Source organism: Rhodamnia argentea, chromosome 2 (assembly GCF_020921035.1).
Source record: "Rhodamnia argentea isolate NSW1041297 chromosome 2, ASM2092103v1, whole genome shotgun sequence".
NCBI classification, from domain to species: domain Eukaryota; kingdom Viridiplantae; phylum Streptophyta; class Magnoliopsida; order Myrtales; family Myrtaceae; genus Rhodamnia; species Rhodamnia argentea.
The window spans coordinates 29,763,351-29,779,654 of record NC_063151.1 but is presented as its reverse complement, the minus strand read 5'-3'; the positions used below and the strand labels follow the sequence as shown (position 1 = coordinate 29,779,654).

Sequence of the window (16,304 nt, the reverse complement as noted above, 5' to 3'; positions counted from 1 at the left end):
GCAAGGGCAGCCCTCGCCCGAGTTGATGAGGCCCGACGGAGGAAAAAGGAAAAGATGAAAAATAAAAAGAAAAAGGCAAAAAAAAAAAAGAAGGAAAAAATAGATAAAGAATGAAAAAAAAAACAGAATGTGATTAAAAATCATCCACGTGAACGTTGATCATGCCACATGGGACGATTGGCATCCACATTAGCGATATCCGGTCGGAACCGGCCGAATGGACTCAATTGACAAAACATTAAAAATTTTATGATTCAATTAGCAAGGTTAAAATCGAACCGAATTGACAAAAAATATGTTCGGGGCGTTTTGTGTAATTTTTCCCCCAACCATATTCATGATTATGCTAAAGATACTTTGCAACATTGTCCAATTGTGCTAATAAAGACCTAAACATTTCGACGATCCGCCAAATTAGTCCTAAACTTTTCAATTATACCAATTTACTCTTAGACCTTTTGACGATTTGTCAATTTAGTCATAAATCTTGTTTTATAACGTGTCACTCTAGTCATTTCTATCAATATAGGTTTCTGACTAAATTGGCAAAATTTCAAAATATTTAAGACTAAATTGTTAAATCCTCAAAAGGTTTATGAGTAAAGTGGCACAATTGAAAGGTTTTCTTTTTTGTGGGTCGAAAGCACAATTGAAAGGTTCATGACTGAATTTGGCTGTTGTAAAATAAGTTTAGAGCTTTTTGGACAATTTTCCCCAACTTCAAGATAACACTCGTAAAGAATTCCCGGATCACGACAACCCTAGCATAGTCTTTTCCAACTATTGAAAGCCCTCTTAATCAGCCACACTAAAACTACCATCACGGGAGAGCCCCGATCGGCAGAAAATTAACCCGCAACTTTAGGGGGGTTCTTCTTACTATGTCGAGCCTCTCAAGCCGCAAAAGTATATGAGTGACCAAACATCTAGTGTAGCGATTAATTGATTTTCTCCCATTTGAACGTTGAGGTATTATGTTCATTTCGTTACGAATTCCGAGATGAAATTCGAAAAGGGCAAAAAGTTGTCACAACCTTTCTGATCCGCTTTCGATTTCGATTTCAATGAGGAAAGCGAGGGTAATTCACAGACATCAAAATCAGAGTCCCCGATTGGACAAACCATTCGGCTTGGCAATTTGCTTTTGCTTCAGTTGAGAAAGAAACACGGAGGCTTTTACAGCCGATTGGCTAATCTCGTATGGAGGAACAACCCCAGAACGCGCAACGGTTTAGTGCTAACGTTCCTGAAAACTACTGGGTTGTTCCCCCTCGAATCGGTTCGAGGGATTTGTCTATTTGCCAGCATATTCCCAGTAATCTTATATGATGCACGAAGTTTTCAGGAAACGCGATCGAATCCTAATAAATCCGATCAACAGACCGAGAATGAATTAGAGACATCGGATGTAATGACACTTGAGAAAATAATATGGCAAATGAGCTTGTTCCATTATACTTTATGGATTATGTGTAATTAGCGGAATGTCAAAAGTTAGATTTTTTTTCTTCTGGGGTAATACAATAAATGTGAATGCTACCAAAGAAGAGGGAGGGCTACATCCTCCTACAAGCCCAAAGGAAACAAAACAAAAAAATTTCAAAGCCCAAATGTTACCTAAAACCCAGCCCAAAAGGAAAATCTCTTACCAAAGATGCAGTCTACCTCAGTTCATTCCCATCGTCTTTATCAGAGAAATGGTTCGATCAAACAGGAAGTTTCCTTCTTGCTTGCAACTCATAATGGAAAATTACAGTGGCACGTTCGAATCGACTAAATAGGCTTTCGGATCGGCTAGAAAATTGCAAACTCTTGCTGCTAGTACGAATTTCATGAATTCGATCACAGTCGACGATCGAAGCTAAGAACACGTATCACAGAAGTGCCAAATCATCCTATATAATAGGATTGTCGTGACTATCTCCTATCCTTAATATCCAACCCTAGCACGAATCACTATTCATGGCAAGAGGTCGACGCTAAATTCTAACCTATTTTCAAGACAAAACGTGCTTGTGAACCGCTTCAACCCCCAACACGTTGGTGTCGGAGAGGCTGCTGCCGGAGCGCGTGGGAGCGTCGGTGCTGCCGCCGCCATGGCCGGGCTTGGGCTCGAGGTGGCCTTGGGTGCCGTAGGCTCTGTTCTTGTAGTCCTCCAAGTCCGTGAATTTCACGTAGGGACTGCTTTCCAATGGAAGGCCTTCTAATGATGCTTTATTTTCTCCTCCCTTTTGAGGAGATCGAGTCATTTGCTCGCTGCCACCGGAAGTCATCATCTTCTTTCTCTTAGATTTGAGGTGCCCTCTTTAGTTTGAGAAAAATGTTTGTGATCTTGTGTCAAGCTACTTATATATATGTTCTGATTTGTTAGTTTTGCGAGGGGAAGATCTAATTTTGGCGAGCGTCTGACTCGTTCAACTTCCCTTTTTTTAATCGAAGGCCATCCTCATATGTCTCTAGAGTCACCAATTTCTAAGTGTTGATTGCACCATTCAAAAAAAGGTTTTGAACAATTCTTGACCGTGGGTTGGATGTGCCATTATTTCGTCGACGTTATGGGAAATCCATTTGAATAAGCTAAATCACACCCAATGCACAATCGATGTTCACCATCGCAAATTTGAACAACCCTTTTGGATTTTACAGTTCTTTGGTGTCCAACTTAGTAATTAAAATCTCAATCGATTCGTCTTAATCCGCGTGGGCAAAGCGACGAATGTTTATGCCGTGAAAAACAAAGGTGAAATGACTTTTCCAGAAACATCTTTGATTCATCAGGAACCGCAAAAACACCCGGCTCGCAGGCAACATGCGATGGGAACAGAACGATGGAGAGTCCGCACAAGAGAGCATGCAAGCGACACCTTCCCTCAGTCTCTTTCACTCCCAGTAACTTACAAAACCAGGTCGTGGGAATGAAAAAGGTCGGAAGTCGGCACTGGTATTGGTAGGTTTCGTTGGGAAGACTACGAACCGGAAAGTGGCGACGGTACCAGAAGCAACCGCAATTAAAATCTCTGGGACCTCGTTCCTCTTCTTCCTCTTCTCCTTTCTCTTTCCTTCCAGCCGTCCCTTTCTGCTCATCCACCGACAGGACGAAACACGCACTTCGCTTATCCTTCACTCGTTCATTACTACATCCCCAACTCCGCCTGGTTCTCAGGGCCCCAGAGTGGCCACACTGATCAGCCATCAAAGACCTCTGAGCCACATAAACTCTTTGTCTTATCTTTGCCACTCCTTGTTTCCACCTCTAATTCACCTCATCGTCGTCCATAACGTTCCCCAGTTTCAGACCCTTCTTTTGCAGCCCCTGACCAGGCTACCACCTTCTCGTCTCGCCGCCCTTCCTTACATGCTCCAATGGCAGCCCAACTCTCAGAGAGGAGAAACTCCAATACCCAACTCCTGGAGGAGCTTGAAACGCTCAGCCAATCCCTTTACCAGTCCCACACCTCGGCCAATCGCCGAACCGCCTCCCTCGTGCTCCCCAGGACGTCGGTCCCCTCGATCCTTGCCCCCGATGACGTGGTCCGCACCGGGAAGGTCGAGGATAAGCCGGGGGTGCGGCAACGGCCGAGGCGCATGTCCCTGTCGCCCTGGCGCTCGAGGCCCAAGCTTGATGAGGATGGCGGCCAGCAGAAGGATCAAGCCAGAGTTTCGACTGAGAGAGAGGTGAAGAAGCTGGATGATAAGCCCGGCTCAGTCGAGAAGAAAGGGATTTGGAGCTGGAAACCAATTAGAGCTCTGTCGCACATTGGTATGCAGAAACTGAGCTGCTTATTTTCTGTGGAAGTGGTCACTGCACAAGGCCTCCCGGCATCAATGAACGGGCTGCGCCTCTCAGTCTGTGTTAGGAAGAAAGAGACCAAGGAGGGAGCGGTCCAAACAATGCCGTCTAGGGTCTCACAGGGAGCTGCCGATTTCGAAGAGACTTTGTTTGTGAAGTGTCATGTGTACTGTACTCCTGGCAATGGAAAGCAGTTAAAATTTGAGCCTCGTCCGTTTTGGATATACATGTTCGCGGTCGATGCCGAAGAGCTCGATTTCGGCAGGAGCTCAGTTGATCTAAGCCAACTGATTCAGGAATCCGTGGAGAAGAATTACGAAGGCACACGGGTGAGGCAGTGGGACACGAGCTTCAATCTATCAGGCAAGGCCAAAGGAGGTGAGCTCGTTTTGAAATTAGGATTCCAGATAATGGAAAAGGATGGAGGAATTGGAATTTACAGTCAGGCCGAAGGATCGAAAGTAGAGAAGTCGAAGACCTTCTCGTCTGCTTTTGGCCGCAAGCAGTCGAAGACGTCTTTCAGCATACTGAGCCCGAGGATGCAGAGCCGTTCCGAAGCTTGGACTCCTTCCCAAGGAGGGAAGATTGCGGAAATTCAAGGAATGGATGATCTGAATCTCGACGAGCCGGCCCCAGCTCCTTCGACTTCAACCTCGGTGCAGAAATCCGAAGAACCCGAAGCAAAGATGGAAGATCTTGACATGCCAGACTTTGAAGTCGTGGACAAAGGAGTTGAGATACAGGGCAAGGAAGATACAGGGGGTGAAGAATCTGAAGAAACCGGAGGAGAAAAATCAGCATCGAGCGAGGTTGTTAAGGAAGTTGTGCATGACCAGTTGCATATCTACAGATTAACCGAACTCAACTCAATTGCTCAGCAGATAAAAGCACTCGAATCCATGATAGCAGAAGAGAAGGCGCTTAAAATAGGGGATGAAACAGAGACTGAACCACATAGATTGGACGCGGAGGAAGAAACGGTCACAAGGGAGTTTCTTCAGATGCTTGAGGACGAAGAGCAAAATGAACATAAGCTGAGCTTACCAGAAATTCCTTCGTTGCAGCTTGAGGGAGCCGATGATGCTTCGGAGTCAGAGTCCAAAGTGTACCTGCCGGATCTTGGAAAAGGCTTGGGCTGTGTAGTACAAACAAGGAATGGAGGTTACCTAGCCGCCATGAATCCCTTTGATGTAGCTGTTGCAAGAAAAGACACGCCCAAGTTAGCAATGCAGATGTCGAAGCCATTGGTTCTTGAGTCGCAAAATTCAGCAAGCGGCTTTGAATTATTCCAGAGGATGGCGGCCACGAGCACCGACGAACTGAGCTCTCAACTTATGTCCTTAATGCCCATGGACGAGCTCATTGGAAAGACGGCTGAGCAGATAGCCTTCGAGGGTATAGCTTCCGCAATCATCCAAGGTCGGAATAAGGAAGTCGCCACCTCCAGTGCCGCACGAACAATCGCTGCAGTGAAGACAATGGCTACTGCTATGAGCACAGGAAGGAAAGAGAGAATCTTGACAGGGCTTTGGAATGTGAATGAGAATCCACTTACCGTGGAGGATATCCTGGCCTTCCCTATGCAAAAGATCGAAGCCATGATGATTGATGCTCTGAAGATTCAAGCCGAGATGGCTGAGGATGAAGCCCCGTTCGATGTCTCTCCGCTCTATGGAAATCAACATCCCCTGGCATCTGCTGTACCTCTCGAGGACTGGGTGAAGTCCAATGGATCCACGCCTCCAACATCGGTAACACTAGCAGTAATTGTCCAGCTGCGCGATCCTTTGCGGCGGTTTGAGGCAGTTGGAGGGCCTGTGGTGGCGCTAATTCACGCCATAGAAGCGGAAGTCAAAGGGAAAAAGGATGCCCAAGAAAGGAGATACAAAGTGACAAGTTTACATGTTGGAGGGTTGATGGTGAAGACTGGAGGAAAGAAGGACATGTGGGATAGTGAGAAGCAGAGGCTAACAGCCATGCAGTGGTTGGTGGCCTATGGGTTCGGAAAGCCCGGCAAAAAGGTGAAGCACTCATCATCCAAGGGCCAAGATATGTTGTGGAGCATCTCCTCGAGAGTAATGGCCGATATGTGGCTCAAACCCATGCGGAATCCAGACGTGAAGTTCGCCAAGTGAGAATTTTTTTAACTTTTAAAGAGAATTGTTTCCCTAGTAAGTAGGACAGGATCCATGTCGAGGAAGGCAAATGTGTATTCATGAAGATAAAGTGGGTTGTGCATAAGACATTAGTAAGGTCGGTTCACTTGTCCTGCCAAATAAGCTGCCTTACAATTTGTACCTTGACTGAAAATTAAATAAGGATTGCCCGTTAAGAGAGTTTGACCAGATCATGGAAGCTCTTCTCTGGTTGATGATCTTTAGGATACTGGTGCTACTGCATAAGATGAACATATCCTTTATCTATAGCGCAGAGAGAATTCCAATTCACGGTGAGTACCGTTTATCACAGAGCAGTTCCATAACTGGAATATACGGCAGAGGAAGGAAAGCAACACGATCCCAAAATCTAATTTAGCCGCCATCTCCACGGCTGTGCACCGTCGCCTCCAGAAAAATTGTGAACTACCTTCCTTTACCGAAAGGAAGACATCTGCAAGTGCAAACCAAAACGAAATGCACGATCGGGGCAGACATGAGGACGGGAAATTTCTACAAAAAGAAAACTAACACTGGTAGAACTAGTGTCCACTAGAGAGAACTTGAACTTGTCGACAGCACTACTGCCAAACCCGGCAAGTGAAAATAAACATCCTTTCCTCTAGGAACCATGGGTTTCCCATTGAATAAGCACACCATGTGGCGTCTCATCGAACTCCAGAAAACAGAGTCTCTTGGGCTCATTTTCTCAAACAGCTTGTCCTCTCTATTCAACCAAAATCAGCACAAGCGCACGACCCATTAATCATCATGTTCCTGTCCTAGCTAATAAATTCAGACCCCGACTCCTGGTATTAATCCTTCTCTTATACGCAAGCTAGAGCACTGTTCAGGTCCAGAAACCGAATCGAAACCGTTGTTGATGCAAACGATACGTATGTACAGACGGGACAGAACGAGCAAGTTTGTGCTTTATGCCATTTTCTCGATCCATGAGATCAGTGACTATTTCATAAGCCCGTAGTTAACTCGTTGGTGGCAAATTTTAGGGATCGACACGACGAGTTCATCACGGTAGACATTTACCAGGATTCATAAAATCTTCCCAAAGACAACACTTTACGCCCACCCAATGATGCATACGATCCGATGCCCGGGGTGCCGATGCAGCTCGAGTTTGCCGCGTGAACACGAATTGCTAGCTCCCGTATCAAAGCTGGATGTGCAATCTGGACATGGGTACACAATGAACACGAGGAGATCTTGACGAGGATGAAATGGGAAAGAAGAGGGAATCAAGCAATTTTGGAATGTCACGAGATCGAGCGGGACGTTGTACGTGGACGGCGCCAGATCGAGAGACGAGCGCGTCGTGGCTGGCTAGCGGCCACCGCACCAGATATGATTCCCCTGGCTGCAAGAAAGAGGTGCGACTCAGATGAAAATGTCCTTTTGGCCATGACTAATAACTATCAATCGTGTAGGTCTATGGTAGGACGACCTGAGGATGATTATCCAATCAACCTGGCAATTGCGTTTTAGGGCTTAAAGACAATTGGCACTCCCCACTTATGGCATAGAATCTCACCATCAATCGCGCTTGTAGCATGGGTTCCCGCAATCATGGGCCCGGAAATCACAAATCAATTAACCGTATATCCGAATTTGCGCGAAATTAGATGCGTCGGTTCCCGCGGTTACAGCGGGAACGGGGAGATTAAGCTTCAATTAGCGTCGGAGGAAACCCTAAACGTGATTACCATAGTTTCATCCGGTCCGATAATTGCACGGGGAAGCGGGTCTTTTCCAATTTAATAGGGGCGGATTGATTTCACCCGCGAATTGCAATGAAAGAAGATGAGCATGTGGAGCACGACGGCTCCAACCACCGGTCGAACAAACAAAGACGCAGCGCAGGTGGACCGAAGGGTTCCCAACTGCGTGGGTTTCCACATGGAAAGGGCCAACATTCTTTGCTGCGTTGGCGGGTAATTCCATACCTGTGGGTCAACGGCTCCTGCCAGTTGCGAGAACTTTTTTTTACTTTATTTTTTTGGTCAAATAGTTAAAAGAACTTGCACGAGTTCAATTTGACCCGGACCTAGGGTTTTATCCGGAGGAAACTTCCTCCGATATTAGTGAGTTACAAACATGGATATCGCTCTTATTTACATTTCATTTAATTTTTGCACGTGAGCGATGTCCATGACTTGTAATTCACCAATCAAAAGTGTAATTAGCACAGCTTCCTATGACATGAAATGTAAAAAAAGAAAAAAAAACACAACCCTTTATTTCTATAATCAATTACGACTTTTCGGTAATCAATTACTTGGTGAGTTTGTTTTAATTACTTTTTTTTTAAATTGAAAGCATTATTTAGTTTACCTGCGCATTTTAAAAGGTTTCGGGTATTTCGCATAAAAAATAAAATTCAAAATGCGTGTGTAGTAAGATTTGAATAAAGTAAGACCGAAAATGAAAAGTGTTTTGACAGATGTAGATACCACACCCTTTTGGGATCAGACATTTTTCTGTCATCGTACGAATGGTTAGGTGCTCCTCGTATCTTAGGGAACGATAGGAAACTTCGTGGGAAAGAAACAGGAGAGGAATTTCTCGTCCGAACTCAAATCTCTAGACAAGTTCATTAAGATCTAGTAATTTACGTAAGCAAAGGAGAATTATGCCACGTAAGATTTTGTAAATCTGGTAATTTACGTAAGCGAAGGAGGATCATGCCACGTAAGTGGGGACAATTGGACAGACGCAAAAGGCCCTTTCTCAGTTGCTAAAAAGATAATAAATAAAAAGTTTGCAGAAATTGGAGGGAGACAAAAAAAAAAGATCTTTTTGTCTTCTTCCCTCGGGGCTTTGCTGGGTGTGTCGAGTAAATGCAGAGCACGTACGCAAGATTGGTTTTTTTTTTGTCCTTTTTCTTCTCTCTTGACTATCGAAAATTACTCTTACTCGAACTGCAATATTGGGAAAAAATATGAATTGACAGATAAAACGCTTCGATCGTTCTCGATTGCTTGGACCATTTGGAGGCATCGAGATCAGTGTGGTGACTCTGGGCTGCCGTTGCTTTTCCCTGACGTCCATAAAAGGACATTCTTCTTCACCGTATTCGAAGTCCCAGAGTGTTTAGCTCTGCATTGCGGCTGCTCCGACTGTCGATGAGTGTAATGTCATCGTTTTTCTACACGATTCTTGTCTCCCTTTTCTGTTCTTGAGTTCTCTGGCGTTCCTCCCTCTGCAGCACTCTGCTCTTGAAGGACCGAGGCTTTTTTGAGTTTTATGGGCAAGCTGATGAGGCCTGAGCGAGAGATGTGAGCTGAAACGGGTGTGAGCGATTCCATGGCGAATTTTGTGAAGTGGGTTTAGTTGCAGGAGTTTGTGGGATGAATGGGTTGCTGACCAAGCTTGCTCTTTGAGTTCGTACGAAGGAGACAAGAACTACCTTAATCATCTCTTTAATCTCAGTCTCGCCGTTTTCATCTATTACATGTCTGCTGGGGTACGTCTGTGAAAGGGTATTTGTGATTGATTGATTCGTGAGCATCGGGCAACGCTGATTCGTGCTTCTGCCGAGCCGAATTCGAGTTCTTGATTTTGTTGGTGATAAAATGAAAGGTGCTGTCTTCGTGGCCCTTGCCGCAACGATTGGTAATTTCCTTCAAGGATGGGACAATGCCACCATCGCAGGTAGTCATAACTTACTTTGCAGGGTGAATGTTGAATCATTTTACTCAGAATTTTAAGAGAACCTTCGAAGTTCTGTCAGCAGGTCTCACAATAATGTAAATTTATGGTGTGCTGTAGATGTCTGTTGGCATTTGAACTGACAAAATTCTCCTTTCCTTTTTGTTCTTCTTATTGTTATCCTGCAGGAGCTATAGTCTACATAAAAGACGACCTTGACTTGGGATCAACTGTAGAGGGCCTTGTTGTGGCTACGTCGCTGATTGGAGCCACGGTCATAACTACATGCTCAGGACCTATATCAGATTGGCTTGGTCGCCGCCCAATGCTTATCATGTCATCACTTCTGTATTTCATTAGTGGCTTGGTGATGGTATGGTCCCCCAATGTCTACGTTTTATGCTTAGGAAGATTGTTAGATGGATTTGGAATCGGTCTTGCTGTTACTCTCATCCCGTTGTATATATCTGAGACTGCCCCAGCTGATATTAGGGGATTGCTCAATACTCTTCCACAGTTCACAGGTTCGGGTGGCATGTTTTTGTCATACTGTATGATATTTGGGATGTCTTTTTCAGCTTCACCTAGCTGGAGAATAATGCTCGGGGTTCTTTCGATTCCATCAGTTATTTATTTTTTGTTCACGGTTTTTTTCTTGCCCGAGTCCCCACGGTGGCTCGTAAGTAAAGGGAAGATGATCGAGGCAAAACAAGTTCTCCAGAGGCTACGTGGGAGGGAAGATGTTTCAGGTTCGTCTCCCTGTTCTTGCTTGCTTTCTAAGCTTAATGAAGATCATTGTGCTAGATTAATTAGATTAGTGTTTATAGATAATACCAGAGTCTCATTGATTTGATTGGTTTTGTACGATTCTCAAGACATCAATGAGCGGCATCAGCTTGTATGCTGGCTGAACTCATTTTTGCACTTAATACACGCTCCTTTTTGGCTGATTAAACTAGAGAAGAAGCATGTCCAATAATGGTACAAGTGAGGCTTGTAGCAGCTTTCATTTAGCGGACCTGCCTAGTTGCCCAGCTCCTGCTCATCACTGGCATGGATTGTTCTGTTTTTAAGGACATGTAGTCAATTAACGGGATTGAGTAACGTCATCATTGCGAATGTGGAATTCCAATGCAGCGGGAGGCTTGAAGATGGATCATCTACAAGTGATTCACTTGGCTCCACGACAGGCCATGACTTATGCGCTGGGGATTCATAATTGTTATAATCTGACATACACATCTAGCCTTGATGCAGGCAGATGTTCTGCAACATAAAATGCATTTAGTGGAAATAGGCTTTTCCTGCCGATGAAGTCAATTCTAGGGTAGATAAAAAAGCATCAATTAATCAGCTTGGCCAATATAGACGTTCTGACATTTTGTACTGGGTCTGGCATGCCCTCCTTTCCTAGGCTGAATTGTTTGGAGATTAGTATTTCCATTGTACCTGTCGTTCTTTCATGAGATGAATATCATAACCTCTTTTATTCATAGATCTTGCTGAAATATTTTACAGGAGAGATGGCTCTATTAGTTGAAGGTCTTGGAATTGGTGGTGAAACATCAATAGAAGAATACATGATAGGTCCAGCTGATGAGGCTGATGGAGTTGATGATCATGAGCCATCCGCTGAAAAAGGCAGGATCAAATTATATGGACCTGAAGAAGGTCTCTCCTGGGTCGCTAAACCTGGGGCTGGACAGAGTTCTCTTGCCCTTATTTCCCGTCAGGGAACCATGACGAACCAAAGCATGCCTCTTATGGACCCTCTAGTTACTCTTTTTGGCAGTGTCCACGAAAAGCTTCCCCAGACAGGAAGCATGAAAAGCATGCTTTTCCCTAATTTCGGCAGCATGTTTAGTACAACAGCAGACCCTCATGTTAAAGACGAGGAGTGGGACGAAGAGAGTGTGCAAAGGGAAGAAGGCGAGGATTATGCTTCAGATGCTGGTGGAGGGGACTCCGATGAGAATTTGCATAGTCCACTGATCTCCCGCCAAACAACAAGCATTGAGAAGGAAGTGGGCCCTCGTGCTTCACAAGGGAGTATTTTGAGTACAAGGCGCCACAGTAGTCTGATGCAAGGAACAGGGGAGCAGGCCGGAAGCACAGGGATTGGTGGCGGCTGGCAGCTGGCGTGGAAATGGACTGAGAGAGAAGGCGAGGATGGGAAAAAAGAGGGAGGATTTAAGAGAATCTATTTGCGAGAGGAGGGAGCTCCGGGGTCCCGACGTGGTTCCCTTGTTTCGCTTCCTGGGATTGATTACCCTGCTGAAGATGAATTTGTCCCAGCTGCTGCTTTAGTTAGCCAGCCTGCTTTGTATTCGAAGGAACTTATGGATCAGCATCCACTAGGACCTGCCATGGTTCATCCTTCTGAAACTGCCTCGAAGGGTCCAATTTGGGCTGCTCTTCTTGAACCAGGAGTGAAGCATGCATTATTTGTTGGGATGGGAATCCAGTTACTTCAACAGGTATCATGTGGTTTCATTTAGGTCCATTGCTTGCTGCTATTTTTTTTTTTTCTAAGTTCTCACCGTGGCAACATTTAGGTAACAATAGACCTAAACAAAGGTTTTTCATGAGAATTTTCTTAACACCATTGATCAATGTAATCTGCACTATGATTAAGCCTTCTTATTCCGGGGACATGGAGTCATTAACCCGATGGTAATATGCATTCTCTATGTTTGCAGTAGTCTGTAGGCATCCATCTTCCATTGTTTGATCCAGTTCTGGGATCAAGTAAATGACCCTGTGATTTGTCTGGATCTTCGTATTTGGTCCTTGCTCAATGGCAAATTGCGACAAGTCAAAGCTTTTCTTGTTTTAATTAGCATGTATAAATGGGATCATGAATTTTGATATTGAAGCATTGCTGACACGCTTATATACAGTTTTCTGGAATAAATGGAGTTCTCTACTACACTCCTCAAATTCTTGAAGAGGCTGGTGTTGAAGATCTTCTTGCAGACCTAGGGCTAAGCTCAGACTCCGCGTCGTTTCTTATTAGTGCATTTACGACTTTCTTAATGCTACCATGTATAGCTGTGGGCATGAGGCTTATGGATACCTCTGGAAGAAGGTAAACATCTCTCTCTCTCTCTCTCTCTCACACACACACACACACACACACACACACACACACACACACACACACACACACACACACCGATTTTGGAGGAACAGGGCACTGGACTTGATGGCATATGTACATTCTTCTATAATTTTATGAAATACTGAGATGTTCCAACTTTTCTCCCTTTATTTTCGGAGGTGTTCCAATCAATCAATTTGCCTTGATGCAGGACGCTCCTTTTGACTACGATTCCGGTGCTTGTGGTGACACTTGTAGTATTAGTAATCGTCGAACTGGTGGATTCTAGCTCGGTGGTCACTTCCTTGATGGCAACCATTTGTGTGGTGGTCTACTTCTGCTGCTTCATGATGGCTTATGGTCCTATTCCAAATATCCTGTGCTCCGAGATATTCCCCACAAGGGTGCGCGGTCTCTGCATCGCAATATGTGCGTTAGTCTTCTGGATGGGAGACATCATTGTGACTGACACGCTGCCTGTGTTGCTTGATTCAATCGGTTTAGCCGGCATCTTCGGCATTTATGCCGTTGTGTGTGTCATATCTTGGGTCTTTGTCTTTTTGAAAGTTCCTGAAACCAAAGGCATGCCTCTTGAAGTCATCACCGAGTTCTTTGCCGTCGGAGCAAAGCAAAAAGCTGCTGCGAAAAATGAGTGATTCAAAGCAATCAGCCTCTCATCTGTATTTACTCCTCTTTTAGGTTCTGGAGGAGAGAGCCCTCCTCAGAGGATTTAGGGGGTCATAACTACTTTGAGAGTAAAGTATGTGATGGCTTCAAGGCTACTATCATATTTGCTATGAACTTCTTGTTTTGTATTACGATGCATAAAGCAAAGATTTTTTTGGCACGTCCTTTACTTGCAGGGGGCAATACCTACAATGCTAGTATGTGCCCTGAGTTCCAGCCAAAAGGTGTCTTTTTCCTGCAAACTGTCGTATGATCATGCCAAGAGTGATGTTATCACGGTGTACGTAACCAAACAATTCATGATTTGACAAGAGCAAAGATGATCAGAAAGCTCAGATACCAATCTAGCTTGAAGCATTTCCATGCGCATTTTATTTTACGAGAAAGAACAAGTGAGGCAGCACAGAGAGAGAGAGAGAGAGAGAGAGAGAGAGAGAGAGAGAGATCAGGGCATTCCAAATAGATGCAATAACGCACATCGATGTAAGGATATTTACGTTGATACAAAATCATTGAATTTACAACCAGCTTACGTTTCTGTTCTTTTCCCAAATCTCAGCTCCTTTCAGCAAAAAAATGAAAGCACGCTCTAGAGAGAAGCCTACTGCTTTTGAATTTCCTCAGCGGATGGTTGGCTGATAGAAGGACTTGAAGATGAGTGCGCTGATTCGGAAGAATTTGATGATTGATCATGTGAGGCATTCTGCTCACCGTCTAGTGGAGACGCTGGAAATTTTAAGGGTCTTTCAAAATCCTGGGTGTTCTTCCGATCAATTACCAGTTTATCCAGTTTCTGTTCCTGTAACAATCACAAGTAAATGGATACATCAAACAAGATGATGTATAAAAACCGCAGAGGCAGCGCATTCCCCTTGTGACTGAGTGAATTCATATATGTAGATTTGTCTTGATCTTCATGTATGTAGATTGGACACAGCACAACAAGAAGATTCAACAAAACAAGAATCCAAAAAATCTACCAAAGAAATACAAATACATAAAAAAGAAAAAAAGACTAAGAAACGTTGAGATCTGACACATAACTCATTTTATGAAAAATCTAATTTTCCCATGAGACTGATTAGAGTTGAGTCATTTTTAGCATGGACCCAAGCAGTGAGCACAATAGAATGGCATGATCACACTTATAAATACATACTGTGTTTAAAGCAAGCAGAACACAAAACCGGGAACACGAACTGAAGATGATCATTTGCAACATGCAAATAAGAAAGTCTATGATCAACAACAGAACGGTTAACTGAATGACATGGAGAAATGGTGCTCACCATCTGTAGAGCTTCCAGTTTTCTTTGCAGTTCCTCATGTTCAGCTTGTATGCGGAAGGGGACGCCATGCTTCTGATACACATTAGTTTGTGCCAAGTCCTCATCTATGTCGCTGGCAGTGGTTGCAAAAGGATGATTTGCAGGAATCCACCTTACCGTGTCAGGATCGACATCAGGAGGTATCATATCACCTTCTTTCAGAAACGTGGTGGGCCTCTTCCACTGATAAGCCCGTGACCTTCTCTTCTTATGGATTGCTTGTTGCTCCTTAGTAAGAGTAACTGGAGCCAACCGATAAACCTTTCCACACATCTCGAGGGTCGAGTTTCTCTTACCAACTTTGACTAGTGGGTTGTTGAATGGATCGTCATATTTGAGGGGCCTGGTGCTGTAATGAAAACCACAGGGGATGTTAAAACATATGATGATGAAGCGAAAAGCAAACTAAATGGTACAGAGACATACACAATCCAGAGATGAATGCACAAAAGAGATGTGCCAGGAAAAGGAATCAGAGGATTAGTAATCATACATGCCTCTTCTATCAGATCTCAACTGCCCACGTCTCACAAGATCAGCTACAGAGCCTGAACGATTATAGTTTGCCTTCCTCGCTGCGAAGACTCTCACGGCAATGAACACAAATGCAGTCACAATGCATAACCCAAAAGCAAATCCAGCAAGAGACTTTCTTTTCATCTGATGGGCAAAAACAGCACCCACAAAGCAATTAGATTGAACGCCTCAACTCTCTTAACAGAACAAGCAAGCAAACTAAGTTAAGCCAAACCTACCCAAAACATGTCTTTTTAAGACAGTTCCAATCACAGATAAACCAATGCAAGTTCCAACAACCAGAAGAGACAAACTCAACATTTCAGATTATTCATTTACCACATAACGAGAAAGCTTTTACAACAACAAACAGCATCGTTGGAGTTCTAACAAGTGCAGACAGCAAACGATTTCATTTTTTTCCGTGCGTTCACTCGCGCTTCTTCCTTAAGCACTGAAGCAACCCCAGAGAGAGAGAGAGAGAGAGAGAGATTACCACATAAACAACCGGTGGCAAAGACGTGACAATGCCATGGAATTTAGCAAGTGGGTCTCCTTTCTCTGATTCAACGACCTCTTCTTGGTCAGGCTTGGGCTCGCTAGAGCTCATTGGATTCGCAATCGCTCTCAGCACGACCCTTTTGTTGGATCTAACCACATTCCACCTCACATTCTCCCGACTCAACCCGAACTCCATTCTCAAATTCGAGAAAACCCGGCGCTTCAAAACGCAGGCGCAAGGCTGTACAACACAAACCCACACGCAGTCAAAAAAACTTTTCAGGGAAGAGAGAAATTCAGAACCAAAAAGATGCCAAGAATCATGCAACCGCGACGCGTACGCCACCTGAAGAGAGACTGAAGGAATGTGAAGGCACCAAACCATGGACATGTCGGATAGGGCATGACGAGAGTGAAGATGGGTCTGGGAAGGCGTCATGATTGCTGCTACGGGGAGGGAGAGCTTTTAGGGTTCTTGATTTTCCATTGCAAAAGCAGCGAGATAGGTCACTTCGGTCACCAGATTTTGGACAGATTGAGATAACATTCAGGCAGACCAT

The 16,304-nt window shown here is 44.4% G+C and overlaps 4 protein-coding genes across 4 annotated transcripts; 2 read left to right on the top strand and 2 right to left on the bottom strand.

Moving 5' to 3' along the window:
- Nucleotides 1-1,653: 1,653 nt before the first annotated feature.
- Nucleotides 1,654-2,303, bottom strand: LOC115735964. Its single transcript, XM_030667448.2, has one exon. It carries the CDS (start codon nt 2,274-2,276, stop codon nt 1,998-2,000), a length of 279 nt encoding a protein of 92 aa, XP_030523308.2. The 5' UTR covers nt 2,277-2,303; the 3' UTR covers nt 1,654-1,997.
- A 508-nt stretch (nt 2,304-2,811) lies between these two features.
- Nucleotides 2,812-6,137, top strand: LOC115736072 (protein PLASTID MOVEMENT IMPAIRED 1). Its single transcript, XM_030667587.2, has one exon. It carries the CDS (start codon nt 3,364-3,366, stop codon nt 5,923-5,925), a length of 2,562 nt encoding a protein of 853 aa, XP_030523447.1. The 5' UTR covers nt 2,812-3,363; the 3' UTR covers nt 5,926-6,137.
- Nucleotides 6,138-8,893: 2,756 nt separating this feature from the next.
- Nucleotides 8,894-13,636, top strand: LOC115744311 (monosaccharide-sensing protein 2-like). Its single transcript, XM_048274632.1, has 6 exons — nt 8,894-9,092; nt 9,170-9,615; nt 9,801-10,361; nt 11,131-12,089; nt 12,513-12,700; nt 12,924-13,636. The coding sequence occupies exons 2-6, from the start codon at nt 9,537-9,539 to the stop codon at nt 13,366-13,368; spliced, it is 2,232 nt and encodes a 743-aa protein (XP_048130589.1). The 5' UTR covers nt 8,894-9,092; nt 9,170-9,536; the 3' UTR covers nt 13,369-13,636.
- A 216-nt stretch (nt 13,637-13,852) lies between these two features.
- Nucleotides 13,853-16,262, bottom strand: LOC115744651 (protein MULTIPLE CHLOROPLAST DIVISION SITE 1). The gene is made up of 5 exons (XM_030679973.2): nt 16,091-16,262; nt 15,740-15,985; nt 15,221-15,387; nt 14,689-15,076; nt 13,853-14,198 (listed from the first exon to the last, which is right to left on the bottom strand). The coding sequence occupies exons 1-5, from the start codon at nt 16,181-16,183 to the stop codon at nt 14,001-14,003; spliced, it is 1,092 nt and encodes a 363-aa protein (XP_030535833.1). The 5' UTR covers nt 16,184-16,262; the 3' UTR covers nt 13,853-14,000.
- Between the last annotated feature and the right edge of the window lie 42 nt (nt 16,263-16,304).